General features: G+C 46.2%; 1 protein-coding gene across 1 annotated transcript in view; it reads left to right on the plus strand.

The window, feature by feature from the left end:
• The first annotated feature begins 447 nt into the window (after window positions 1-447).
• TEP1 (telomerase associated protein 1) overlaps window positions 448-27,439 on the plus strand; it is a 42,438-nt gene continuing 15,446 nt past the window's right edge. The window contains exons 1-22 of the mRNA XM_079909538.1: window positions 448-814; window positions 4,730-5,320; window positions 7,953-8,135; window positions 8,414-8,548; window positions 9,305-9,466; window positions 9,877-10,038; window positions 10,339-10,413; window positions 11,949-12,073; window positions 12,288-12,445; window positions 16,255-16,364; window positions 16,809-16,899; window positions 17,127-17,313; window positions 20,388-20,556; window positions 21,045-21,203; window positions 21,661-21,738; window positions 23,278-23,408; window positions 23,735-23,794; window positions 25,017-25,175; window positions 25,894-26,070; window positions 26,256-26,376; window positions 26,928-27,052; window positions 27,323-27,436. Coding sequence (XP_079765664.1) covers window positions 4,754-5,320; window positions 7,953-8,135; window positions 8,414-8,548; window positions 9,305-9,466; window positions 9,877-10,038; window positions 10,339-10,413; window positions 11,949-12,073; window positions 12,288-12,445; window positions 16,255-16,364; window positions 16,809-16,899; window positions 17,127-17,313; window positions 20,388-20,556; window positions 21,045-21,203; window positions 21,661-21,738; window positions 23,278-23,408; window positions 23,735-23,794; window positions 25,017-25,175; window positions 25,894-26,070; window positions 26,256-26,376; window positions 26,928-27,052; window positions 27,323-27,436 — 3,248 coding nt within the window. The 5' untranslated portion in view covers window positions 448-814; window positions 4,730-4,753. The remainder of the gene's footprint in view (window positions 815-4,729; window positions 5,321-7,952; window positions 8,136-8,413; window positions 8,549-9,304; window positions 9,467-9,876; window positions 10,039-10,338; window positions 10,414-11,948; window positions 12,074-12,287; window positions 12,446-16,254; window positions 16,365-16,808; window positions 16,900-17,126; window positions 17,314-20,387; window positions 20,557-21,044; window positions 21,204-21,660; window positions 21,739-23,277; window positions 23,409-23,734; window positions 23,795-25,016; window positions 25,176-25,893; window positions 26,071-26,255; window positions 26,377-26,927; window positions 27,053-27,322; window positions 27,437-27,439) is intronic.

Below are 27,439 nucleotides of genomic sequence, written 5' to 3' on the forward strand. Positions count from 1 at the left end.
CATTACCATCCTAAAGGTCACTTGTCCCTTTCCTGAGCCTGGTCCCTCTTTCTGAAAACAGTTCCGCATTAGCCATTCAGGATGGCTCCAAAAAATTCTTTGTCCAGGGACCTATCCCAGATGGACATAAGCTGCTTAGTTCACTCTGCCTTAATTATTTGATATCTACACCCGGTTACAGGCCATTGCTTTAGACTTTCCGTCTCCTTTTATTTCCATTTTCACCAAGTAACTTTCGCATGAATTAAGAGTCCCACTATACTATTTGATACCAGGACAAAAGGTGTCCAGATTGGCAGCGAACATGACAAAATCTTTTTCAAGAAATGGTGTTGGAAGATATTACAAAAGAGAGGAAATTTAGCAAAAGAGCGGAATTTGGTAGAAGAGGAAACCTGAGGGACAGGAGAAAAGAGGACGAGGAAGGGGTTGAGGGGGGAAAGGCGGCGAGAGGGAGTGGGACTAACCTCTGGCCCCAGAAAAGGGTGCAACGCCCTCGCTGCAGTTGCATCGCCAGCCGCGCCTCTCTCCTCCCCGCGGGCCGCGACCGCCCCGCCCCGCGTCTGCGACGGCGCGCCGTCTCCTCCCCGCTGCCCGCCCGGCCCCACCTCAGGCTTCCACTCTACCCACCCGCGGAACCGAGAGCCCGGTCCTTTTCCTGCTGCCGAGGACTGAGCGGCCCCGCGTGACAGCCAGCTGCTCCAGGCCCAGGTGGCTCCGAGGACGGTCGAGCGCCGGCAGCAGCTGGCCCTGGCCCCGGGTCTAGGCGTGGTTTCGGCCGCCGGGGCCGGTGGGAAGGGCCTAGCGCGGCCAGGTAGTGACCTCCCGAGACTCCTCTGGGCGGGCGCCGGGAGGGGTGCCTCGGCCCTGCTCCTCCGGCAGCTCCGGGAGCGGGTGTGGTGTGTGAAAGGGGGAGTGGGAAGGATGAGGGAAAGGGAGGGCCCGGGGATAGAAGGCCACAGGAAGAAGGTGGAAGAGACCAAGTGAGAATGGGTCGCTCTTCCTTGCTCTGTGTTCTCCTTGGAACGGAAACCCGGGCTGTGCTTAAGCTGGGTAGGCTGTCACACAGCCAACTTAAAAGTGTGGTGGCTATTAATGTGTTAACACGGCAAGGTCTCCAAGGCACACTAAGTGCAGAATAGTCTCTAAAGTATGATCCTCTTTGTGTAAAACAAAACAAAACAAAAAGGGGGGTGGTGGTGGATATGGGGGAAGGGAAGGTACAGACCTATACATATATTTGTATATGCAGAGAAAGTGTCTGAAACTCTTCATATAAAACTTAGCAGTGGTTATCCCTGGAGAATGGAATTAGAGATGGATATTTTTACTTTTAATTTGTAGAGACTTTTACTTTTCATTTGTAGGTTAGCTGAATCTCCCTTCACAAACACCAGGGTGTGAAAAACATGTAACTATTTTTCTGTTAACTTAATTTTTTTTCTTTTTTTAAAATTTATTTATTTTTGGATGCGTTGGGTCTTCGTTGCTGCGTGCGGGCTTTCTCTAGTTGCGGCGAGCGGGGGCTACTCTTCGTTGTGGTGTGCGGGCTTCTCCTTGACAGTGGCTTCTCTTGTTGCGGAGCACGGGCTCTAGGCACACGGGCTTCAGTAGTTGTGGCTCGTGGGCTCTAGAGCGCAGGCTCAGTAGTTGTGGCACACGGGCTTAGTTGCTCCGTGGCACGTGGGATCTTCCCAGACCAGGGCTCGAACCCCGTGTCCCCTGCATTGGCAGGCGGATCCTTAACCTCTCCACCAACAGGGAAGCCCTGTTAACTTAATTTTTGTTATGAGATGACTTCTTTTGAAAATCTTGAGTCGATTCTGAGATTCCTCAGTCCTTTCGCTGGGGGCTTACATAGTGCAAAGACATGAGGGAAATGTACAAGCCTATATAGGCCATCATTCTTGATGCAATTTGCCTGCACTTATGTCCAGTGAGATATCCATTGTCCTTTCTGGTTCTGGATTGTCAGTCCATTCAAGTCTTCTTGGACGTATTCTACATTCCTGTCCATAAGCTCTTGCATATTAAGGATTAAGCAATTGACTTAACAACATACTTATTCCTAAAATACATAAATGTAAATAGGAGATAAGCATTTGTCCAAATAAGAGAGTATGCACATTACTAATGATGTAAATTCAAGCATCCTCTGAGGCAGAGGTTCTTAATTTGTAGTTAATGGAGATTCTAGGAGGTCCGTGGGTGGACTCCCTGAAAATTGAATGCAAAGTAGTATATACTCATGTTTTTTCTGTGAAAAAGCTCCATGGATTTCACCAGATTCTCAAAAGGTTATGAATCCTACTGACTAGACATTGTTGCAACAACGGTGAACAAGGCTAAAGAGTCTCTGTGCTCAGGAATTTATAGTCTGGGGGGATGAAAGACAAATGACCAGGCAATTACAATATAGAGGATGTGTTCTATGCCAGAGGAAGTACAGTGTGGGAACATAGGAGGACCACCTGTACCAGACTGGGGGCTGGGTGTCACCTGAGGCTCCTTGGAGGAATTGACTATTAAACTGAGGCCTTCAGAGTGAGAGGGAAGTAGAATTTGGCCTAGTAAAGGAGGGGCTGGGGAAGGGGGGTGGTCTTGGTAGAAGGAAGAATGTTCTAGGCCTCTGCCTATGCAAAGTCCAGAGTCAAGAGATACCTTGGCAATTCATAAGCTGAAAACAGTTTGTATGGTTCAAGCTTAACGTTAGATGGGAGTAGCAGTAAGAGGTGAGGCTGGGAGATCAGAAGCCAGGTTATGTGTGTGTTGCTGGGCATGCAGAGGTGAATAAGACACAGGAGCCCTGACCCTCAGGGAGTTTTATTTTATTAAGGAGAAACCAGGAACAAGTAGGCAAATGGGCTGACAAGATAAATTTTTATTATGATGAAATAAACAAGGTGTTGTAAATGGTGGCTGGGCTATGTATTGGGAGCTCCTTTAGGCAGATCTACATACTGTGTGCCACGTGGATTGGAGGGTTTCAGCGATGACGGTGGCAGGCAGAACAGAGAATTGGATAGATCTGGGAGACATTGAGGGAGTAGAATCAATAGGATTTGGTAATTTATTGGATGATAACAATAATAAATAATAATAGTTTCCACTTATTGCACACTTACTAACTCTAAGTGCTTGATATATTTTTTCTTATTTATTCCTATACAACTCTATGAGGTAGGCATTTATTTCAGTTTTGTGATGAAACTGTGGCACAGAGAGTTTAAGGAACTAGCCCAAGGTCCCATCAGGATTCAAACTCAAACCTATTTTATACCAAACCCTTGTAAGCATAGGGGGCAATGAGGAGGAATGGATTTGGAGGAGAGGTAGAAAGCTGATACATTTGGGATCTATGGAGTTTCGGGTACCTTTGAGTCATCCAAGTGGAGATGTCCAACAGGGGAATGGATAAATGAGTATGAAGCTCAGATGAGATCCAGGTCAAGGAATAAATATGTGAGTTGCCAGCATAGCAGTGTTATGTGGAGGAACAGAGTAGGTGAGACCACCCTGGGAAAGTATATAGAAGGGTTAGAAAAGAACTCTAAGCAGCATCAACATTCAAGGAAGAGCAGAGAAAGAACCCCCCCCCCCCAAGAAGGTGTGATCAGGGTTGTAAGAGGAAAACTGGGACAGCACCGTGCAAGTCAAAGGGAGAGAGTTTCAGTGAGACAGTGATCACAGGGTCATATTCCACTTGAGAGATGAAGTAAGATAAGCTCCAAGATATGTCTATTCTTATAGTAAGAAGAATTCCATTAGTTACCTGAGAGGACAGCCTTGGAGGGATAGTGGAAAAAGAATCCCATTTAGTTGGTTAAGAGTGAGTGGGAGGCAAGGAAGTTGAGGTGGTGAGTATAGACAACTTGATCAAAATGTTTGTTTCTCTGGAGCTAAGAATCCAGAGTCCAGATTATGAGTATGGCTCCTGTGCTAAGTTGGGATCATACTGATAGCCCTGGGGGGTCTCCTTTACCCCTTCATGTGGAGACATGTTCCTTTCCTCTCCAGCTCTTACTTTTTATTTATTTATTTATTTATTTATTTATTTATTTATTTATTTATTTATGTCTGGGCCGGGTCTTCGTCGCGGCATGCAGCATCTTTTTTTTTTTTTTTTTGCGGTACGCGAGCCTCTCACTATTGTGGCCTCTCCCGTTGCGGAGCACAGGCTCCAGATGCGCAGGCTCAGCGGCCATGGCTCACGGGCCTAGCTGCTCCGTGGCATGTGGGATCTTCCCGGACCGGGGCACGAACCCGTGTCCCCTGCATCGGCAGGCGGACTTTCAAACACTGCGCCGCCAGGGAAGCCCCATGCAGGATCTTTTAGTTGAGGCATGCAGGATCTTTTAGTTGCAGCATGCAGACTCTTAGTTGTGGCATGAATGCAGGATCTAGTTCCCCAACCAGGGATGGAACCCAGGCCCCCTGCATTGGGAGCACGGACTCTTACCCACTGGACCACCAATGAAGTCCCTTTTTTTTTGTTTTTTAAACTTCCTGACTCTTAAGCTTCTACCTCACCTTTTCCCTACTCCTTTCCCTTAGAATACTCCCTGTATACATCCTTGGAATGAACCCAGTCCTGGAAAAACAAATATTGGTTGTTTTCTGCCTTCAGGTCACTGGGATTACCAGGAGGACTATGGGAAAGATTTAGTCCCAGTACGCATGCACTCCCAATACAGCCAGCTGCTCATTACCTGTCTTTCTCTCCTTCTAGGCATATACTGGTTGGGCTCCAGCCATGGCGAAACTCCATGGGCGTGTGTCTACTCACCTGGACATCCTCTCCTTGGAGAACCGGTGCCTGGCCACACTTCCTGACCTGAAGACCTTGGAGAAACCACATGGGCATGTGTCTACCCACTCAGACATCCTCTCCTTGGAGAACCGGTGCCTGGCCACACTTCCTGACCTGAAGACCTTGGAGAAACCACAGGGGTGTGTGTCTGCCCACTCAGACATCCTCTCCTTGGAGAACCGGTGCCTGGCCACACTTCCTGACCTGAAGACCTTGGAGAAACCACATGGGCATGTGTCTGCCCACTCAGACATCCTCTCCTTGGAGAACCGGTGCCTGGCCACACTCCCCACTCTGAAGAGCACTGTGTCCACCAGCCCCTTAACCCAGAATCTCCAGATACCTCACGTGGTGCAATCTGACCTGTGCAGCCTGAGTGCCAGCAACCACCTGCTCTCTGAGCCTCCAGCCTCAAGGGCTCAGTGCTTCTCTGAGGGTCTAGGCCTTCTGACCTGCCCCAGGGTCTTGAAAACCATCTCTGCCACAGAGAGAGCTCAGGAAGCAGCTTTGGTAATAGCTCCATCAGTTGTCTTCACTGCAGCCATGTCTGTTAGAATGTCTAGTCACTAGCTTTCAGTGCCACAGTGTCCCTGTGTGCTGCTCTGTGTCTGTGTACCTTCTTTCCTCAGAGCCTCTTCCTGAGGCATCTTTTACCCGAGGGCTGTCTTCATGAGCGTCATCACTCTTTTTTTTTTTTTTTTTTTCCGGTACGTGGGCCTCTCACTGTTGTGGCCTCTCCCTTTGCGGAGCACAGGCCCCGGACGTGCAGGCCCAGTGGCCGTGGCTCACGGGCCCAGCCGCTCTGCGGCATGTGGGATCTTCCTGGACCGGGGCACGAACCCGTGTCCCCTGCATCGGCAGGCGGACTCTCAACCACTGCGCCACCAGGGAAGCCCCGTCATCACTCTTACTGCTTATCTAGTGCAGAGATTCTGGACAATAGAGCATAAGTAGGTTTTGTCCTTGGAAAGCCTCTTCTCGGGAGGAGAGCCGATATACTATTGCAGTAGCAGAGTCAATCAGGTGCTTTTGAGATCTTACAAGGCATGAGAAACAACTACAGTACCACTTCTCTGTGTGTGCATGTGCAGACACACGTCCACTTGTACACATCTATATAAGCACGTTTAGTATACAGGTCAGGATCGGTAGACAAACACACATTCCTTCTATGTAGACTTGAGATTTGGACTGAGGGAAAGGCAAATCTGAGCCCTCTACCATTTTTGCCAATTATAAGCCACTCGACCTTGGGCAAGACTCTTAACCTTTTTTTTTTTTCTAAATTAATTTTTATTGGAGAATAGTTGCTCCACGATGTTGTGTTAGTTTCTGCTGTACAACAGAGTGAACCAGTTACACGTATATACACATTCCCTCTTTTTTGGATTTCCTTCCCATTTAGGTCACCACAGAATATTGAGTAGAGTTCCCTGTGCTGTACAGTAGGTTCTCATTAGTCATCTATTTTATACATCGTAGTGTATATATGTCAATCCCAATCTCCCAGTTCATCCCACCTCCCCTTCCCCCTCTCTGGCATCCACAACTCTGTTCTCCACATCTGCGTCTCTACCTCTGGCTTGCAAATAAGTTCATCTGTACCATCCTTCCTAGACTGCCTACCATCCTTCTAGACATTAGCGACACCACACGATATTTGGTTTTCTCTTTCTGACTTACTTCCCTCTGTATGACAGTCTCTAGGTCTATCCATGTCTCTGCAAATGGCACTATTTTGTTCCTTTTTATGCCTGAGTAATACTCTATTGTGTGTATTTACCACATCTTCTTTATCCATTCCTCTGTTGATGGACATTTTGGTTGCTTCCATGTCCTGGCTATTGTAAATAGTGCTGCAATGAACATTAGGGTGCATGTATCTTTTTGAATTATGGTTTTCTCTGGGTATATGCCCAGGAGTGGGATTGCTGGGTCATATGGTAGTTCTATTAATATTTTTTAGTTTCCTGTTTTCCATAGTGGCTGTATCAATTTACATTCCCACCAACAGTGTAGGAGGGTTCCCTTTTCTCCACATCTTCTCCAGAGTGGTCCACTCTCACCACTATTATTCAACATAGTTTTGGAAGTCCTAGCCGTGGCAGTCAGAGAAGAAAAAGAAATAAAAGGAATCCAGATTGGAAAAGAAGAAGTAAAACTGTCACTGTTGGCAGATGACATGATACTATATCTACATAGAAAATCCTAAAGAGGCCACCAGAAAACTACTAGAGCTTATCAGTGAATTTGGTAAAGTCACAGGATACAAAATTAATACACAGAAATCTCTTGCATTCCTATACACTAACAACGAAAGATCAGTAGGAGAAATTAGGGAAATAATCTCGTTTACCATTGCAACAAAAAGAATAAAATACCTAGGAATAAACCTACCTAAGGAGACAAAAGACCTGTGCTCAGAAAACTATGGGATACTGATGAAAGAAATCAAAGACAGCACCAACAGATGGAGAGACATGCCATGTTCTTGGATTGGAAGAATCAATACTGTGAAAATGACTATACTACTCAAAGACTCTTAACCTTTTGAAGCTTTAATTTCCTCACCTTTAAGATGAGATCAATGAAAATCCACGTCATAGGGTCATTGTCAGGATTACAGCTACTGCCATCTTACATTTATTTAGGGCTTTGCAATTTGCAAAGAGTCATACATACATGACCCCATTTAATCTTGTAACAGCCCCATCAGGTAGGTGGCAGGGAATGAGGAAGCTGAGGCTCAGAGGGTAAGCTCACGATTGCTGGGCGATTGATCTGGGACTTGGTCCTTCTTCTTCTGACTCTAAAAATACCTTAATAGCCTCTTGGGAGGTGTGTTGTGAAGGGCCCCAGGCTCCTAGGCTGTGACGTCCGTAAGGAGATGAAAGAAGCCGGAAGATCATGAAGCATCTGAGCAAAGGCTCAGAATGTTGATCTGGGAAAGGGCATGTGTGTGATACTGAGAGATCACTCTTGTCAGACTGGACAGATCCATGCTGGGGGGTGAGGGGAGAAGAGTTTAGGTGCTAGAAGGTAGATGTGGACTCTTCCTAGCCCTGGGTGCTGCTTTCAGATCTCTGTCTTGTATGAGGGGCTGTGGGTGAGTGCTGGGATTCATAGCTGTCACTATCCCCAGGGTCGATGGTCTTCTTCTGGAGAGAAGAAGCTAGAAGACAAGGAATGGGCAGAGGCTCAAATGCCTTTTTATAGTCTAAGCTTGGGAGAGGCGGAGAAAGTGGAGGAGCTGACCCTGACGCTCACTACTGGGGACTCTGAGCCCCGTCCTGAGCCTGCTGACCAGGCCCTTCAGGAAAAGAAGGTAAAAGTTCCAGAGCTGGGGAGAGGTTGATGGTGGAGTGGGGGGGCCTGGGGAAGTTGGGTAGAGCGGGCGCCAAAGGCTGATCCCCTCCACAGAGAGAAGGGGAGGGAACTCTGGTTTCTTACTTCCTGATCCCCTTTTCTGACCTCTCAGCCGGACAGACATCTTCCTGAATCTGGGTTCATTCTCTCTGTCTTTGGAAGTTGGCCTGAGTGGATGCTTAAGTTGGTCCTTATTACGTCTTTTCTCCTTTCTTCCCTCTCTTTCCCAATTCCCAGATGGTTCTAATGAGCTTCCTCTGTTCTACTCTGGTGTCAGACGTAAACACAAATGATGCAGCTTCCTCTACCCAGGCGTTCCTCCTCCAAGTCTGTAGTGAACTTGCCCCCTTGGAGCCTGAATTTATACTCAAGGTATTGTGACGTGAAAGAGGGGATGGGAGTGGGAAGTTAGGAGGAAGGGAATTTGGTTATGGTGTGTCAGGGGGATGGTGAGAGGCTTTATACTAGGGGCTGAAGGAACTTTACTTAGGAAGGTAGTAGGATCTCTGGGTGAGCCTGAGGCCCAGTCCCTAGGGTTCTCTGAGGAGTGGGGGAAGATAGGATTGAGAAAGTATCCTAGGGTTTGTTTATTTAGTAGGTACACAGGCTAAGTACACAATGCTAGGCCTTGAGGGTTATACCAACAGATAAAACGAAACTTGGACCCGGCTCTTAGGGAATGGTATTATTAATGGTATTATTAGCGAAGCAAAAACGATCCCAAATATTATATAAATGCAAATGGAGTAGCAGATAGTGAATGTTTCAGAAGCAGAAAAGAGAGGGAAAATGTTTCCTATGAAGCTTGGGAAGATGGCAGGATAAATCAGCAATTTGAACCGTGGGTAAGTTTTTGATAGACATGGATGGTGGGAGGTCTTCCAAAGTGGGAAAAGGACAAGGTTAAAGGCCCTTAAATTGGGATAAGTAGACTTAGGAGAAGACTGGTGAATAAGGGCTAGATCATGGAAGATATAGAATGCCAAGCCAAGAGGCTTGGATTTTATATTTACAGACAATGTGGAGGGCTCAGGAAAGGTTTTATGCAGGCAGATTAGATAAGCAAATTAGGGCATGGTGCTGTGCAGAAGTGGGTGAGAGGCCAGCGCTCCCTACCCTGTGCCCTAGGCATCTCTGTACGCCAGGCGGCAGCTGAATGTCCGGGATGTGGCCAACAAAGTCTTGGCCATTGCTGCCTTCTTACCAGTCTGCCGCCCCTACCTGCGACGATATTTCTGTGCCATTGTCCAGCTGCCTTCTGACTGGATCCAGGTAGCCAGGTTCTACCAGGTATGGCATTCAGTTCCCTGACTTTTGACCCTCACTTGGTTCCCTCTCCTTTGCTCACTGCATCTGTGGAGAAAATTCTCAGACACTTTGGCCTGCCCTCAGCTGTCCTCAACCCCGGTGCCCAGACAGGACAACTTCTCCTTGTACCAGGCTGGGTTGCCCAACAGGGAGAATATGATTGAGAAGGGCTGGACTGAGTTTGAGGAAACTTGGTGTTATTCCGGACCTCGTGTTTCCAGTGAAGAGAATAAGAATCTGAGAAGTCTGCCCTCAGGTCCAGGACCACAGAAATTGTCATTGTAGAGCTGGGGCTGGGGACTTCCTATCCTGTGCTGTCACTTAACCCCATGAAGTGCTCTCATTTTGTTTTGGAGGGTCTCGCTCCTGAGGGTTTCTCGTCTCTCTGACAGCTCCTGGCTGGAGAAGAGGAGGACAGGCTGGTGCCCCTGCCTGCCTGCCTGCGTGCTGCGATGACAGACAAATTTGCCCAGTTTGATGAGTACCAGCTGGCTAAGTATAACCCTCGGAAGCACCGGGCCAAGAGGCGCCCCCGCCGGCCACCCCGCCCTCCAGTCAGTCCCTGCCTCTACCCTGGTCATTCACAGCCTAGGCCCTTTTCCCCCGGAAAGTGAGAGGGATGAGGGAACACGCTGACCTCCTTAAACAGCTGACATGTTTCTACCACCAGGACAGAAGGAGTCAGAGAAATGCAGAGGAGCTGGGTAGAGCTCAGAGGGCAGAGAGGGCAGGGCCTGCCTTTTTCCCAGCCAGTTTCCTTTGGGGTAGAGATGGGCCTTCAGGGCTATTGGAATGGGTCTCTCTAGGGACAGCCTCCACTTCCCCTTTTGAAATGGCTTGTCCTGTCCCTACAGAAGGAGCATACATTTTCTGAGACACAGAAATACTTGCCAAAGTTCATTCGGCCTCTTCGAGATGAACAGAGGATGGTGAGTGCCTTGTTCTGGGGTTCTAAACATACACGTACGGTCTTTTCTCAACTAATGTTTAGAAATGGAATTCCATTTGGTCCAGAAATACTACTAGTGGGTATGGTAGGCACATGCCAACGTCCTACCTGGATAATTCTCAGCTGCGATTATGGGGTTTTGAGAGCCCCGGGAAAGGCTCCTTTTATTTCCATTTTGCTCTCCTTGGTGTCGTTCTTTACTGACAGATGGCATATCCAGCTGGATAAGTGAGTTCAAAACATTATGAAATATCCACCTTCCACAGGAAGTTTTAAAAACAAGCCAAACAAAAAAAACTTTTTTCTTTTACTTTAATAACAAGACACTGGTCTTCGCCGTTAAGAGCGTAGAAGCTGGATTCAGACCATCTGGGTTTGAATCTCCCCACCTGCCCCCCCACCGGTTGCTGGCTCTGTGAACCTAGGCTGAATGGCTTACTCCCTCTTGCCTCATTTTACTCACATATAAAATGGGGATAATAGCAGTACCTTCTTCATTGGGTTTTTGTGAGGATTAAATCAGTTACTGTATTTAAAGTATTTCTAACAATACCTGGCACTAAGTGATGATTTCATCATCATCATCATTAAAATAGACTTTTAGGAAAATATATTAGTATTACAAGAAAATACATCCTCAGTTGGTCCATTGGTCTTTTCTCTTCATCCTATTAATACAACCCAAACTTAGCTCTTCTAACAGAAGATTCTGAAAGCCAGCTTCTTTCATTTTTTAACTCCTCACAGCCTACATTGTGCTGATGCCTCCATTTACACGCTCCAGGCCTCAGCAATTTATTTATTTATTTATTTTAAAATTTATTTTTTTATTTTTGTCTGCATTGGGTCTTCGGTGCTGCGTGCGGCCTTTCTCTAGTTGCAGAGAGCGGGGGCTACTCTTTGTTGCGGTACGCGGGCTTCTCATTGCAGTGGCTTCTCTTGTTGCGGAGCACAGGCTCTAGGCATGTGGGCTTCAGTAGTTGCAGTGAGCGGCTCAGTAGTTGTGGCTCACGGGCTCTAGAGCACAGGCTCAGTAGTTGTGGCGCACGGGCATCATTGCTCTGCGGCATGTGGGATCTTCCCGGACCAGGGCTCGAACCCGTGTACCCTGCATTGGCAGGCGGATTCTTAACCACTGTGTCACCAGGGAAGCCCCCAGGTCTCAGTGATTTAAATAAGAGCTGCTTTTCCCTCTTCCTCCCTCTAAGAACAAGGTGTTTTCTGTTTATTCAAGCCCCATCTTGCTTGTCACCACCCAGTCATCCCATGTTAACCATTGATAGTTCAACCTTGTGTAAATGAAACACGGTGACCCCGTAGACCTACTCTGTTATGTTCATCACAGAAGCTCTTGCTGTTGGAGAGTTTTACCCTCTATTCCTATTCTTTGCCCAAATCGACCTTGGGGAAAGAAATTACCATAGTTATAGGATAGTCTTGGTTTTTGTTTTCTGAAGAAAGTGACCATGGTCATAGATTGAATGACCCCTGTGGGACTTGTGGATATTTCCACAGTTTGAGGCAACCTGCAGTGCAGTGTCAGAGAAAAAGAATGAGCCAAGTTTCACCCTGAAGAAGTTGGTACAGAGACTGCACATCCATGAGCCTGCACAGCTTGTCCAGGCCCTCCTGGGCTGCAGGTGAGAAGATGTACCCTGAGCACACGCTCCATCCGGGTAACGGCCTGATTCTTCAACACCCATGGCCCCAATCCCTGTAGTTGGACCCCAGCAACATTAGTTTGGGCAGACCTGGCCTTAAATGTGACTCACTAGCTTTGACTGACTCACCATTCCTTTTCTCAGTTATTTTCAGCTGGCTTTGAAATCCTAAGTTTTTCCTCCTCTGTTCCAGATACCCCTCCAACCTACAGGCCTTTTCTCGAAGTCGCCTGCCAGGGCCCTGGGATTCTAGCAGAGCCGGGAAGCGGATGAAGCTTGCTAAGCCAGAGACCTGGGAGCGAGAGCTGAGCTTGCGGGGGAACAAAGCTTCCGTCTGGGAGGAACTCATCGGTAAAGTAACCTTGACCGTCACACCTCTTTCCTCTCTTCCTCATTCATGCCTCTATGTTTTGGACACTGACTAGAAACTTTCCATGGCATGGTGCAGTTATTCTCTTACTTGGCAGTTCCATCACTGAAAATGATTGCATTTATCAGGTCTGCCATTGACCACACCAAAGTGAACGGTGGCACCTGCTTTGAATAGCACTGGCATCATAGGTAGGTCATAATTCCAGATGTGGTTAGGTGATACACAAGCCTTTATCAACACATGACAAAAGCAGTACCTTCTGTCTGATTTCACTTGTGTCAATATCTGTGTAACTCATCCAAACAAGGTAGGACTAGTACGTGGCATACTGGAATCTCCACCAAAACCCTTTTTTTTTTTTTTTTTCGGTACGCGGGCCTCTCACTGTTGTGGCCTCTCCCGTTGCGGAGCACAGGCTCCGGATGCGCAGGCTCAGCGGCCATGGCCCACGGGCCCAGCCGCTCCACGGCATGTGGGATCCTCCCGGACCGGGGCACGAACCCGCGTCCCCTGCATCGGCAGGCGGACTCTCAACCACTGCGTCACCAGGGAAGCCCCCAAAGCCCATTTTTTAGGACATGGATGTTTTAGGTAATTTGCCCACACTGATAAAAAGAATTCAAATGGGGAAGACTAAGTTACTTTCAGTCTTCTCTTTCTGTTTTTTTTGCTAGTTTATTTTTAACTATAGAAGGATCTTCCTGTTCCATTTTTTCTTTTATGTCCTCTTTCATCTTTGAAGTCAACCTCTTTCTGTTGAAAAATACCTGATTGTAGCCCTTTTGACTGCTTGAGTTTTGTGGACTTCATATTTGGGAGCTTCAGAAGCCCAAGTTGGCTTTTATTGCTCTGTAAGCTGCCATTTATAGGTGGTACTCAGGGCAGCCCAAAAAGCTTAACTGCTTATCGTTCCTCCCACTTTGGGGTTGTCACTAGTGCTGTATGTATCAGAATCACCTGGAAATTAAAACACACACACGCGCGCACACACACACACACACACACACACACACACACACATGCTTGACAACTTATTCTGCAATGTTGATACAACTTTGGGTAGAGTAGGATAAAGGAGCCTGGATGGCAGTCAGCATGTGTTGGTGGTTCTAGTATGCATCATCTCCCCTTTCCTCCCTCTGCCTCTGAAAATTAAAACTGCTATTTATCTTGGTTGAGACCAATGCCCATAATCTAAACCAGTGGTCTCCAGACCACTGGATCATTTATTGCAGAAACAATTTTTGGGATACACCAGAATATATGTATATATATATTAAAAATTTTTTATACATGTACTAATCAATTATGTACTTTAGGAACTATATAACATATAATTATATAAATATAGATATGAAAATTAATAAAATAAATATAACTATAAAATATAAGATAAAATATAATTAGATATACGGATCCCTCTTTGGAAACCAGAGGCTCATTAACAACTCATTAATGAATTATTTGGAATGAAATCAGTGAATTTCTCAATCTGTAGGATGAATATTCATTTATTCCTCTAGTATCGTATCAATAAATATGATATTGAACTTAATTTCTTATCAAAGTGATCTAGAAAATCTTTCATACGTAGCAACATTTGAGCAAAACTAATGAGTTGACAGAGGATGCAATAGTTCATGAGTTGTCACACATCATTTACATTGCGTATACAACATAATTGTTCTACACAGTCTGTAAATCAGAAGTATTATGATTGGAGAACCCCAGGACTTCCAGCAGGCTTAAAGCTTTCTAGCTATAATTCAAATGAGACTTACATCACCTTAAAAAAGGTACCGCCACTTTCCCAATGAAAGCTGCTGCTGATGGTGGGGCTAGTGCCTGGGATGTGGGTGGGGACTAACAGGCCTGGTCTGTAATGTAGTCTGAACGCATCTTTGGGTGTTAGCCAGGAAAAATATCACACCTCCTATTTATGTTGACCTTTATCTAAAAGAAAGAATGTTTCCAATGTTTACTATACAGATTGAACCCCTGTAGTCACTTAGTTCATGTTACATGGTTATGTGTCATGTATGATAGTTGAGGCTTCTTGAGGAAAAGGAGGCGTTCCACAACACAAGGGCATTGATGGGGCCCCCTCACTCTTTTTTGGTTTCTGCATAATGAGACTTGTTGCAGCTTATCTTTGAATTGTAAATGGCTTTAGAATTATTATTCAGTATTAACCAAACTAACCCTCTAAAATTTACATAAGCCTTAAAAAGATTATTAAGAAGCTATGACTTGGGACTTCCCTGGTGCGCAGTGGATAAGAATCTGTCTGCCAATGCAGGGGACACAGGTATGGTCCCTAGTCTGGGAAGATCCCACATGCCGCAGAGCAGCTAAGCCTGTGCGCCACAACTACTGAGCCTGCGCTCTAGAGCCCGTGAGCCACAACTACTGAGCCTGCGTGCCACAACTACAGAAGTCCGCATGCCTAGAACCCCTGCTCTGCAACAAGAGAAGCCACTGCAATGAGAAGCCTGTGCACCGCAACGAAGAGCAGCCCCCGCCTGCTCGCTGCAACTAGAGAAAGCCCACATGCAGCAATGAGGACCCGAGGCAGCCAGAAATAAATAAATAATTAAAAAAAAAAAAGAAACTATGACTTGAAGGTAATACTAATATCACAGGGACAAGTGAACAATAAGAAAGTGACAGAAGTGAAATTCTGCTTCAGGGCAAATCTTTCTCACCTATCTTTATTTTATTTTTCTTTTAATTAAAAAAACTTTTTTGGCCATACTGTGTGGCATGCGGGATGTTAGTTCCCTGACCAGGGATTGAACCCGTGCCCCCAGCAGTGGAAGTGCAGAGTCTTAACCACTGAACCGCCAGGGAAGTCCCTTTTTCACCTATCTTTATTTTTTTAATTTATTTAAAAAATTTTTTAATTTATTTTATTTATTTATTTTACTTATATTTATTTTTGGCTGCATTGGGGCTTCGTTGCTGCATGTGGGCTTTCTCTAGTTGCAGTGAGCGGGGGCTACCCTTCGTTGCGATGTGCAGCTTCTCATTGCGGTGGCTTCTCTTGTTGCGGAGCACGGGCTCTAGGCGCATGGGCTTCAGTAGTTGTGGCTCGTAGGCTCTAGAGCACAGGCTCAGAATTAGGCGCACGGGCTTAGTTGCTCCGCGGCATGTGGGATCTTCCCGGACCAGGGCTCAAACCCGTGTCCCCTGCGTTGACAGGTGGATTCTTAACCACTGTTTCACCAGGGAAGCCCTCACCTATCTTTAAGTAAAAAATGATGACTATTTAATCAGCTCATACAAGACATTGACCAAAAAACTTAAGAATTATCAAGAAGACTATTTGAAATATCAATTTACACTCACAGTTAATGGTGAACCTTTACTTTAAATGTATATCCTGCCTTGAAATATTAACTAATGATTGTACTACATGTATATAATTTATAAGATTACACTAGGAAATTTCTCTTTAGCCATCTAAAAACTTTGGAAATCATTACTGTGGATTAGAGAATGTATTTTGCCCGTTGAGCCCAATCTCAGGGCTGGAGCCAGCAGGCAAAGTGATACCCTCAGTTGTTTATTGAAATAGCTAATCCTATAAACAGTGTTGATTAGGTTTTGCTCCAAGCTCAGGCAACCCAGTTGTTATCTTTCCAGACCTTTAAAACATTTTGGGTAGGATAGATCATATGTTCGTACCTCATTTGCTCCAACCTGAACATTCTGCATGGCTCTGGTCTCTGACCTCTCTCACTCATCCTTTGTTTGCTTTTCTCACCCTATGTCCTACCTTCCATAGACAGTGGGAAGCTTCCCTTCATGGCCATGCTTCGGAATCTGCGCAACCTGCTGCGGGTTGGAATCAGCACCCGCCACCACAACCTTGTGCTCCAGAGACTCCAGCATGCTGTACGTGTGAAGGGCAGGGAGCCAGCCTTCTCCTAGTGGCTGGGGAAGGTCATAGCCACCAAGCTATTTCCATATGGGCTGTAAACAGATATGGGGCTTCAGATAGGTTGAGGGAGACAGGTTTGGGGGTTCATCATCCCTTAGAGTATAGAGGATAATAACTTTCCTTTTTATTTTCTGAGATCATTTCTGTGATTTAACTAACTTCAGAGGGAGTCTGATATAAAAGAAACAGGGAACCTTCTGTTACTTCCTCTCCTTTCCTCGTATTCTCACGTGACATCTTTCTTTATTCTTCTCCACCTTTATCTAATATCCATTTTGGTCTTCCTCACCTTCCCACAGATGTAATAGAGTGGTTATCTCATCTTCCGGGTCCCTGGAGCCTCTGATGCTCCCCATGCTTCCTGGTCCTCTGCTCATGACCCCTCTCTTGCTTTGCAGAAGTCAGTGATCAACAGTCGGCAGTTTCCATTCAGATTCCTTAATGCTCATGATTCCATCAATGACTTTGAGGCTCAACTCGAAAAGAAAGGTATTATCTCTCTTCTTCCAACTCCTGTTTGTCTCTCATGCCTGAGAATAGATGAGACAGCAGCACTGGTATTTTCAGCCTCTTGCCTTCCAGTCTCAGGGTATGGGGTGGGCAGAGGTCAGACACTGGCCAGCCCAAAGGATCAGGACTCAGGACAGGCAATGATGGGAAGACAAGATGAGGGAATAGAAGCTGCCTGACTCAGATACTTACCTGTCGCCACCCAGAGTTGCCACTTCCTTCCAACACAAAACTGATAAAGCGGATAATAATTAAAAACACAAGATATGGCAAGAAGTGTGCCTATTCCTGGCAGTTTTGCAAACCAAGTCGTCGGGAACTTCGGGCAGCAATGATGATCCCCGTGATATATGAGCAGCTCAAGCGGAAGAAGCTGAAAATACACAAGGCCAGGTGTGTGTGTGAGTGTGTGCTATCTGGGAGCAAAGGGTGGGCAACAAGAGGCAACCTGAAAGGGCTTGGGAGTCATCTGGAAACCCCAGCTTTTATTCTGCAATGACATGCTTGTCAGTCATCCCAACGGCTGAGACTTGCCTGTTTCCAGTCTTCTCTCGCACAGCAAACCTTGTCTTTAACATTGTCCTGTAGAGAGATCATGAAACAAAATCTGTGTTTGGGCCTCCACTCTTATCTGTGATTGCCTTATTGGTTTCTGTGGACTCCTTCAGCCTGTGTAGCATTTCCCTTCCTATTAGTACATGATAGTGCCTCTCTGCTTATGCTCTGGTTCACATTTTCTTTCTTTTTCTTCTCTGTGATATCTGTTTGTTTTTCTTTTTGTTTCTCTCCTCTGTGTATTTTCTGACCCATTCATTTTCCTTTTCCTTTTGACACATGTAAAGATAGTTATCATCAAGCAGACTCAAAGTCAGGCATAAAACCTGTTCTGTAAGCTTGGTGAAGTCCCAGCACTCTGTCCTTTTAGATGCATCCACAGTATCTTTATTCGTTTTCATTCAAGACAAATGCGGGGCTCATCTAACCTTCTAGTAGGACTCAGTGGCCAGGACTCACCTGAATCAGTGAATCAGTGGCAGAACATGGGGCCGTTAAAGAATTAAGCTGAGGATGCAGTCCAAACAGGATGTCTTTGCTGGCCAGTTTGGTAGCCACTAGCCACAGGTGGCTGTTGAGCTCTTGAAGTGTGGCTAATGGGAACTGAGATGTGCTAGATTTCGGGGCAGTGTGAAAAAGGATGTAAAATATCTCATTTGTAATTTTTGTATTAATTACGTGTTGAGGTGAAAAACTATACGTATATAAGGCTAAATTAAATGTAATATTAATGTGTCCTGTTTCTTTTTACTTTTTTAAATGTGGCTGCTAGAAAACCTTACATTACATGTGTAATTTCAATTTAATTTCATTTCATTAATTGTAATTTATTTCTACTGGATAGCACTGGTAGAGACTGCTGGATTCTCTAGATTAAAAAAACTGAAAAAATTTAAACGTGTACAAGAGTAATGAGAATAATACAATGGACTCCCATGAAACTGTTAGCCACTTTCAGTGAAAATCTAGATTTTGTCAGCCTTCCTTTCCTGATCCCTCTCTTCCCTTCTTTTCTTTTTTTTATGAAGATTTTTTTAAAATTAATTAATTAATTTATTTTTGGCTGCATTGTGTCTTTGTTGCTGCGCACGGGCTTTCTCTAGTTGCAGCGAGTGGGGGCTACTCTGTTGCGGTGTGCGGGCTTCTCATTGCGGTGGCCTCTCCTGCTGCAGAGCACGGGCCCTAGGCACACGGGCTTCAGCAGCTGTGGCACGCGGGCTGTAGAGCATACGCTCAGTAGTTGTGGTACACTGTGGCACATGGGCTTAATTGCTCCGCGGCATGTGGGATCTTCCCGGACCAGGGCTCGAACCCATGTCCCCTGCACTGGCAGGCAGACTCCCAACCACTGCGCCACCAGGGAAGTGCCCCTTTGAAGATGTTTTAAAAAAAACAAATGCCAAATAATATGATACATCTTATTTCACCCCTCCATATTTCACGTGTCTCTTAAAACAGACGTTTTCTTATATAATCAGAATGTCATTAATATAGCTAACAGAACTGAAAATAATTCCTTGGTATTATCATTTATTACCTAGTCTATATTCAAATTTCCCAGTTGTCTCAAAAGTATCATTTCACAGGTTTATTCAAATCAGGATCCAAACAACGCACACACACATTACATGTAGTTATTAAGATTTACTTAAATCTCTTTTTAATTAATTAATTAATTAATTTTATTTTTGGCTGCATTGGGTCTTTGTTGCCACGCACAGGCTTTCTCTAGTTGCGGCAAGCGGGGGCTACTCTTCGTTGCAGTGCGCGGGCTTCTCATTGCAGTGGCTTCTCTTGTTGTGGAGCATGGGCTCTAGGCACGCGGGCTTCAGTAGTTGTGGCTCGTGGGCTCCAGAGCGTAGGCTCAGTAGTTGTGGCTTACGGGTTTAGTTGCTCCGTGGCATGTGGGATCTTCCTGGACCAGGGCTCGAACCTGTGTCCCCTGCATTGGCAGACGGATTCTTAACTACTGTGCCACCAGGGAAGTCCCAGATTTACTTAAATCTCTTAAAATCTTTTAATTGTTTTCACGCCATTGACTTGCTGTGGAAATCAGGTTCGGGGGCCCCACAGAAGATCCCATATTCTAGATTTGTCTACTTCTCCAGTGTCATCTCACTTGTTTCTCTATTTCATGTACCCTGGGCATTAACTCTAAAAGCTTGAATACATTCAGATTTAACTTTTTTTCTTACGTGAATATTTCGTAGGTGATCCTTTGTACACAATGAGTAAGACCACCAGAATTTTTGTCTCCTGGTAGGACACAGCATCAGGAGGCACCAGAAGCCTACTGGTCCCACTCGTAGTGTTGATGATTGATCAGTGCTTTTAGGTTATGGTAGCCTGATTTCTCCACTGTAAAGTTAATGGTTTATCCATTTGATAGTCTATGCCCAAATCAGTTGTTTCATTAGCAGTTGCAGAATGGGGGTTTTCTATCATTTCCATATTTATTAGCTAGAACTCTAAAAAGAACTTCCCTCATGAACTAAAGCTATTTAGTTACTTTGAAACAGAGATTGTCTTGGGAAGGTGGGATGAATGTTCGATTCTTTCTCCTTTAATTGCCATTTTTTTAGGGTAAGAAGTTAGCATGTGTTCTTTAAATTACAATGTAAAAATATGTAGCAGTTAAATCTTGCCTCATGAAGTATGGACTGATGTGGTCAGCATGGCAAGCGATTTCAGAGAATGGGTCTACAGATGACTTGTCTCCTGCCATGAGAATGGATCAGGATAGTCTTGTAGAATGGGGGCCAAGGGAAGCTCTGTCCCTGTTTTCTCTACTGACATTGGAGATGGGCTGTGGAGCGGGTGAAGACTTTTACTTGAGTGGCAAGTTCTCATCTTCCCATCCGCCTCAAAGTGGCAAACAGTGAAGCCCCTGTCTGTTTCTTTCCTGCCTGCAGACAGTGGATATATGACCGTGCAATGCTGGCTCAGTATCGACAGGCCCTGGAGACAGCTGTGAACCTCTCCGTCAAACACAGCCTGCCCCCGCTGCCAGGCCGCACCCTCTTGGTCTATCTGACAGATGCTGATGCAGACAGGATCCTTCCCAAGAGCAACCCACAAGGGGTAAAAGAATAAAAAGATGGGGTGATGTTGGTAGGATGTTGGAGATCCTGAGAGGCATCCTGTTCCCAGACCTGGTTCTCCCAGGCAAACACTCAGAACTAAAATAAATGACATGCATTTGCTTCCCAGTATCAGACCTTGGTTCCTAGGGATAATTCCTAGAATGTGGTCTCAAGCATGTTCGTGGATCGTAGCACTAACCTTTCACATTTGGCTGGTCCTTAATACTCTCTAAATTTCTGTCACCAAAATATGTGTTACTTTCACCTCCTTACATCCCAGTGTTGAATTTGGGCAGGGATCCTGGCCCTTCTCCACCTCCTACCTGCTCAACTCTTCCTGGGGACTGCTGAAGCTGCCCCATCTTAATAGGGGATTTTGTCCACTTTTCCCCAACCAGTGGAGACGTTTGGCCTCTAGAGCTGGGTGGGCAAAGGTGGATTCTAAAATAGGGGAGTCTTATTTTACCCTGATGCTTGTCCAATCAGCCCCCTCTGAACTATGTGCTGCTGTTGATTGCAATGATGATGACACGGACAGAGCAGGTGGATCTCTTGCTGTGTGGAAGTGGCACTGTGAAGACTGCTGTGATTAAGGCAGAGGAAGGTATCCTGAAGACTGCCACCAAACTCCAAGCTCAAGTCCAGGTCAGACACCCACCATGCAAATATATGTGAATAGACAGAGGCCTGGGAACAGCCTGACTAGGAAAGGCTCGGTTATACTCAGTTTAGAAGATTTCTTTCTTTCTTTTTTTCAAAAAATATTTATTTATTTATTTGGTTGCACCAGGTCTTAGTTGCGGCAGGCAGGCTCCTTAGTTGTGGCTCCTGGGCTCCTTAGTTGCAGCTCACCAGCTCCTTAGTTGCGGCATGCAGGCTCCTTAGTTGTGGCATGTGAACTCTTAGTTGCGGCATGCACATGGGATCTAGTTGCCTGACGAGGGATGGAACCCAGGCCCCCTGCATGGGGAGCATAGAATCTTAATCCACTGCGCCACCAGGGAAGTCCCTCAGTTCTGAAGATTTCTTGAGCAGACTATAGTATTTGTTTTTTAATGATCATCTCCCATGCAACCACATGACACGAGTCTCTTTCCTTCAGGAGTCGGATGAAAAGTGTGAATCGTCCCTGCCTACTTTTGGGAAGCACTTGCTGTCCCTGGCTACCCAAAGGGTCCCTGTGAGTACTGCCCAGTCCCTGAGAAACCCTCCCCTCCCCAACATTTTCCTCCACACTGATGTATCTCATTTCTCAAAGCTTCCTTGCACGCTATGCACAATACCCTGCTGGCTGCAACCCCCTAGTCAGTGACATGCTGGTAAATATTTAACAACCAGCAATCTGGAAAAATAAGTCTTGGTTAATAGCATTTTCTAATTTCCATGATGTAATTACTCCTTCCACGGCTGATTTCAAGCTACCAACGTGCTGTCAGTGAACACAGAGTGGGGAAGAGGTACTCAGAGGTGCTCAGCACAGTTTTTATAGTATTTCCACAATAGAGAGAAAGTAAATGTAAATAAGGTCAAGAGTAGATAATAGTGAAATGTAGTAAAGTAATTAGGAAGTAATGATTTTTTAGTATTTATTACCTTTGTTTTTAATATAATTTATTCAATTATAAGCTTATACAATTTAATATTTAATGACGGTCCATGTTTAACATGTGGCTCACAGAATTCCTAAAAGTTTGACAGTCAGCTCTTGTCAGCCTGAATGACCAGCTACACACTGCCCCCCCGCAAACTCCACTTTATGTTAAAATTTTATTATTTTTATTAAAAATTAAAAAATTTTTAATATAACTTTTAAAGCCTACTTTCTATGTACACTTATTACAAAATATTGATTATATTCCACCTGTTGTACAATACATCCTTGAGCTGTCTTATACCCAGTACTTGGTACCTTCCACCCCCCCACCCCATATTATCCCCCGCCACTGGTAACCTCTAGTTTGTTCTTTGTATCTGTGACTCTGCTTCTGTTTTGTTTTATTCACTAGTTTGTTGTATTTTTCAGATTTCACATATAACTGATACTATACAGTATTTGTCTTTCTCTGTCTGACTTATTTCACTTAGCATAATGCCCTCCAAGTCCACCCATGTTGCTGCAAATGGAAAAATTTTGTTCTTTTTTATGGCTGAGTAGTATTCCAGAGTGTGTGTGTGTGTGTGTGTGTGTGTGTGTATGTATGTATGTATATACACACTAAATAAATATACATACACCACAATTATATATATGTGTTTGTGTATATATATATATATATATATATATATATATATATACACACACATACACACACCATATTTCCTCTTTTTTTTTTTTTTTTTTTGGCTGTACCATGTGGCTTGTGGGATCTTAGTTTCCCAACCAGGGATTGAACCCGGGCCCTCAGCAGTGAGAGCACGGTATTCTAACCACTGGACCGCCAGGGAATCCCATATACCACATTTTCCTTATCCATTTATCTGTTGATGGACACTTAGGTTGCTTCCATGTCTTGCCAACCCCAAACTCTACTTTGATGCCCCTCAAGTCAGGGTGGAGTGGGCTTTCCCACCCTGGGTGCTCTCAGAAAAGGCTGTTTTCACCCCACCTCAGAGTTTTCCTAATTCCCCAGTCCTCAGAGACCTCTTGATGTCCTGAGCTCTTTGGTACCTCTACTATCCCTCTGTTCCTCATCTTAGCCCCTCCCTTTTCATCTTACAGGTGGACAGGGTCATCGTCTTTGGCCAGACTACAAATGAGAAACTGATAAATGCAGCCAAACAGCTTTTCTGGCAACACGTGAATCCCAAGTGCCTCTTTGTTGGTGTTCTCCTAAGAAGGACAGGTTACCTGTAAGGGCGCTCACATTCCTTGCCCAGTGCCAGCAGATAGAGATCCATATTTCCCGTCTACCTCTACCAAAGCGTGGGACACTCGCACTCACCAGACCCCTCCCCATTTCTGTCTCTTACCTCTATTGCACTTGAAGTGCTAGAACCTTCTCTGAAGTCTTCAGGCTGGCTCCATACCCCTTCGTGATGGTCCACCCCAGTCCCAGCCTAGCACAGAACCTTATTAAAAGTGCACAGGTAGGGTGTCCATCCTAGGATGTTAGGGGCAGTGACTCTGTGTTCTTGGCACTGTTTCTGACTGGTAGTGACTACTCTTCCTTTACCAGATACACAGATTTGAATCCCAATGACGTGACACTCTCAGGCTGCACTGACGGGATACTGAAGTGAGTACAGGATGGACACTGGAGAGGTTGGGGACTTTGTTAGAACACTTTTAGAGATTATCTGTGGCCTCTGCTCTGTTCACTTCCTTTTTTAAAAATAAATTTATTTATTTTAGTTTTGGCTGCATTGGGTCTTCATTGCTGCATGTGGGCTTTCTTTAGTTGCATTGAGCGGGGGCTACTCTTCGTTGCAGCGTGCGGGCTTCTCATTGCGGTGGCTTCTCTTGTTGTGGAGCATGGGCTCTAGGCGCACGGGCTTCAGTAGTTGTGGCACAGGGGCTTAGTTGCTCCGCAGCATATGGGATCAGGAATTCCTGGACCAGGGATCGAACCCATGTCCCCTGCATTGGCAGGCAGATTCTTAACCACTGCACCACCAGGGAAGTCCTCACTTCCTTTTTAAAAGCAAGATAAAAATTTATTCCTCTTTTACAGCTGTCTAAGCATGGCAACAACACAGTATTACAGGGACCTGGGCATCTTCTATCTGTTGCTCTACCATCCTCAAATACTCTGCTTCCACCTCATAGTTCATGATGGCTGCTCCAGCTCCAGCCATTAGTTTTGTATTACATCTAGTAGGAAAGGAGAAAAGGGGACATGGGAGATTGTGCCGTTTGCTTTTAAGGGAACAACTCAAGAGTTGGTCACATCACTTCTATTCATTCTCTGTGGCCTCTGCTCCATTCCGTTTCAGAGGAAATTCCATGTTAACTTTATTTATTTATGCCAGATCCAGAAATCTTTTAACTTTGTTTTTCTCTCCGCTACTAGGATTCCCATTTATTTGTTTTTTTCCCCTGCCTTTTCCTTTGGATGCCACCCATTGCCCCCTACTCCTGTTAGGAAGCCTCATACAATTCCCTCCCTCTCCAGGGAGCTTTCATGGCTGGTACCGAGCTGATCAAGCCCAGACTGGAATAACCTGAATCTTTACACCTTCATTCAGCCCAGTTGCCCGTGGCCCAACAGAAAGCCTATGATAACCACGCACACAGCAGAAGAGGCTCTAACTGGGTTTCTTCTTTGTTCTTTCATTCCTGTGGTTCTGCTGCCTCGCTTATTTCAAGTCTACATTTACTGTTTATGGTCTTCTTAAGGAGCTCCAGTTAACTGGGTGAACCTAATCTTGCCATATCTTTGTCCCCTGCCCCCTTGGAAGATCTTCCTGATTCTTACTCTGCTATTTCGCTCTCATTTATTTTGTCACTCTTTATGACAGGTTCATTGCAGAGCGTGGGGCCTCCCGCCTTCTAGAACATGTAGGCCAAATGGACAAAATATTCAAGATTCCACCGCCCCCAGGGAAGACAGAGGTCCAGTCTCTCCGGCCACTGGAAGAGAATACTCCAAGCCCCTTGGCTCCTATTTTCCAGCGTGGGTCAGTCTGTGTTTTATGCCTTTGTGAATTGGGAGGGGCTTCAGTCGAAACCTAGAGAAAGTCAGGAGACTGAAATTCTGACTGTAGAGATGCTGCTTGTTCTATTCGCTGAGGAATGCTTCCTCTTTCCCAGGTAGGGGTGTCTCTAACACAGATGGTAAGCATGCCTATTTCTCTACTAGGGAAAGGGGTTAGGATGCGAGGCACGTGGCAGGCACCAGGGCTCAGGCAGAGGGCTTAGGGGCGCAGGCTCTGGCTTTTCCATCCTGGCTTTGCCACATAGTAGCTTGAAACTTGGGCTAGTTGCTTGATGTCTTAAGCTGTAGTTCCTTGATCAGTACAATGGAGGTAATGCTTGTGCTTACCTCACAGTGCTGTCATGAGCATTTCACGGGCAGAGTGTAGGTGCGTAATAATTATTGCTGACACAGGAGGAGTGCCCGAGAAATGGCAAGTGGGTTTATTTATTTATTTATTTTTGGCCGTGCCGCGTGCCACGTGGGATCTTAGTTCTCTGAACCTGTGCCCCTTGCACTGGCAGTCCCCAGGTGGGGTTTAATTTCTAGGCTCTGCAGTTGAGGTTACAAGCAGGTTATTCTCTGGAGGCCTGCTGGACTCCCACCCTGCAGTCTTCTGTATCTGACTTGTCAGTGCTGACGGGAGGTCACAGCCCCGCGTGTGGAGCTGGGCCGTGGGCTGATCCCTGGCTTTCCTGCAGATGGCGCAGCGTCCGGCTTTTCATTTCCTCCACTTTCCGGGACATGCATGGGGAGCGGGACCTGCTGCTGAGGTCCGTGCTGCCAGCACTGCAGGCCCGAGCGGCCCCCCACTGCATCAGCCTTCATGCCATCGACTTGCGCTGGGGCGTCACCGAGGAGGAGACCCGTCGGAACAGGTATGGGGGCCACAGAGAAGAGGGGCTGGGTCGGCGATGAGGGGCTTGAGTCGGGGAGCTGACCTGGGCAGGGCTGGGGCTGCAGGGTGACTGAGTGCCAAGGGTACGGGGTGTTCTTTGGATGCTATCGGTTGTGAGCCAGAGCCCCGTCTCCCTGACACGATGCCCCTATAACCATCTTTCAGGCAGCTGGAAGTGTGCCTAGGGGAGGTGGAGAACTCGCAGCTGTTTGTGGGCATCCTGGGCTCCCGCTATGGCTATGTTCCCCCCAACTACAGCCTCCCTGACCATCCTCACTTCCTCTGGGTAAGGCAGACAAGGTTGGGGCAGGGATGCGAGAAGCCTCAGTATGTCTAGAACCCTGGGACTCTGCACAGGCAGATCCTTGAGACCTGAAGTGAAACACAGGTAGAAGGTTCTGTGAGTGATCAAGTCCTAGATGAGGGAATTCCTTTGGGAAATACCTCTGGGTTGGCCATGGGGTGCGAGAGGTAAGTGGTAGGGCTGATTAGGCTTTGCCGTCAGACAGAGCTGGGTTCTGATCTCCCTTCTGTCGTTGTGCAGCGTTATGGAAAATGGTTTATCTTAATCTAGCCTCAACTTCTTCATATATTAAAGAGAAACAGTGATGTCTACAGTGCAGGGTTATTCTAACAATTAGAAATCTACTTTAAAAATGCTCCACGTGTGAAAGGCGTTCCATCAACGTTAGCTATTAGCTGTATTTTACTGGCTTGTATCTGGAGGGAGAGAGGAACGTTACTGAGATGAAGGGGCCCTGGGGTCTTGGCAGGTCTCAGAGGAGGGGATCGTGTGACCAGGACTGAACCTGCCTGCTCTCTGGCCTCTCCCTGCAGGCCCAGCAGTACCCTTCAGGTCGCTCTGTGACGGAGATGGAGGTGATGCAGTTCCTGAATCGGGGCCTCCGCCTGCAGCCCTCTGCCCAGCCTCTCATCTACTTCCGGGATTCTAGCTTCCTCAGGTACCTTCTGTTGCCTCCGGGCCTCAGTCTCCAAAGAAGGCCAGACAGGCTCAGTGGACGGGTCTTCTGTCCGTAACATTCAGAGCACAAGAGGGGGACCTAGAATGGAGAAACAGGGACCAGAGGGCTTGCCTTGCAGCACCAAAGCAGCCTTGCAGGAGATCTCCCCTTGAGGGGTTTCAGGGAACCACAGCCAGGTCTGGTGGTCGGGGACGGAGAGAGGCTGGGGTCTGAATCCAGCCCCGCTCTTGGGGTGTCTTTGGTGGTCAGCTCTGTGCCAGATGCCTGGAAGTCTGACTTTATTTCTGAGTCGGAAGAGGCTGCCCATCGGCTCTCAGAACTGAAGAGCTACCTGAGCAGACAGGAAGGGATCACCTGTCGCAGGTG

The sequence above is a fragment of the Stenella coeruleoalba genome, assembly GCF_951394435.1.
Source record: "Stenella coeruleoalba genome assembly, chromosome: 2".
NCBI classification, from domain to species: Eukaryota; Metazoa; Chordata; class Mammalia; order Artiodactyla; family Delphinidae; genus Stenella; species Stenella coeruleoalba.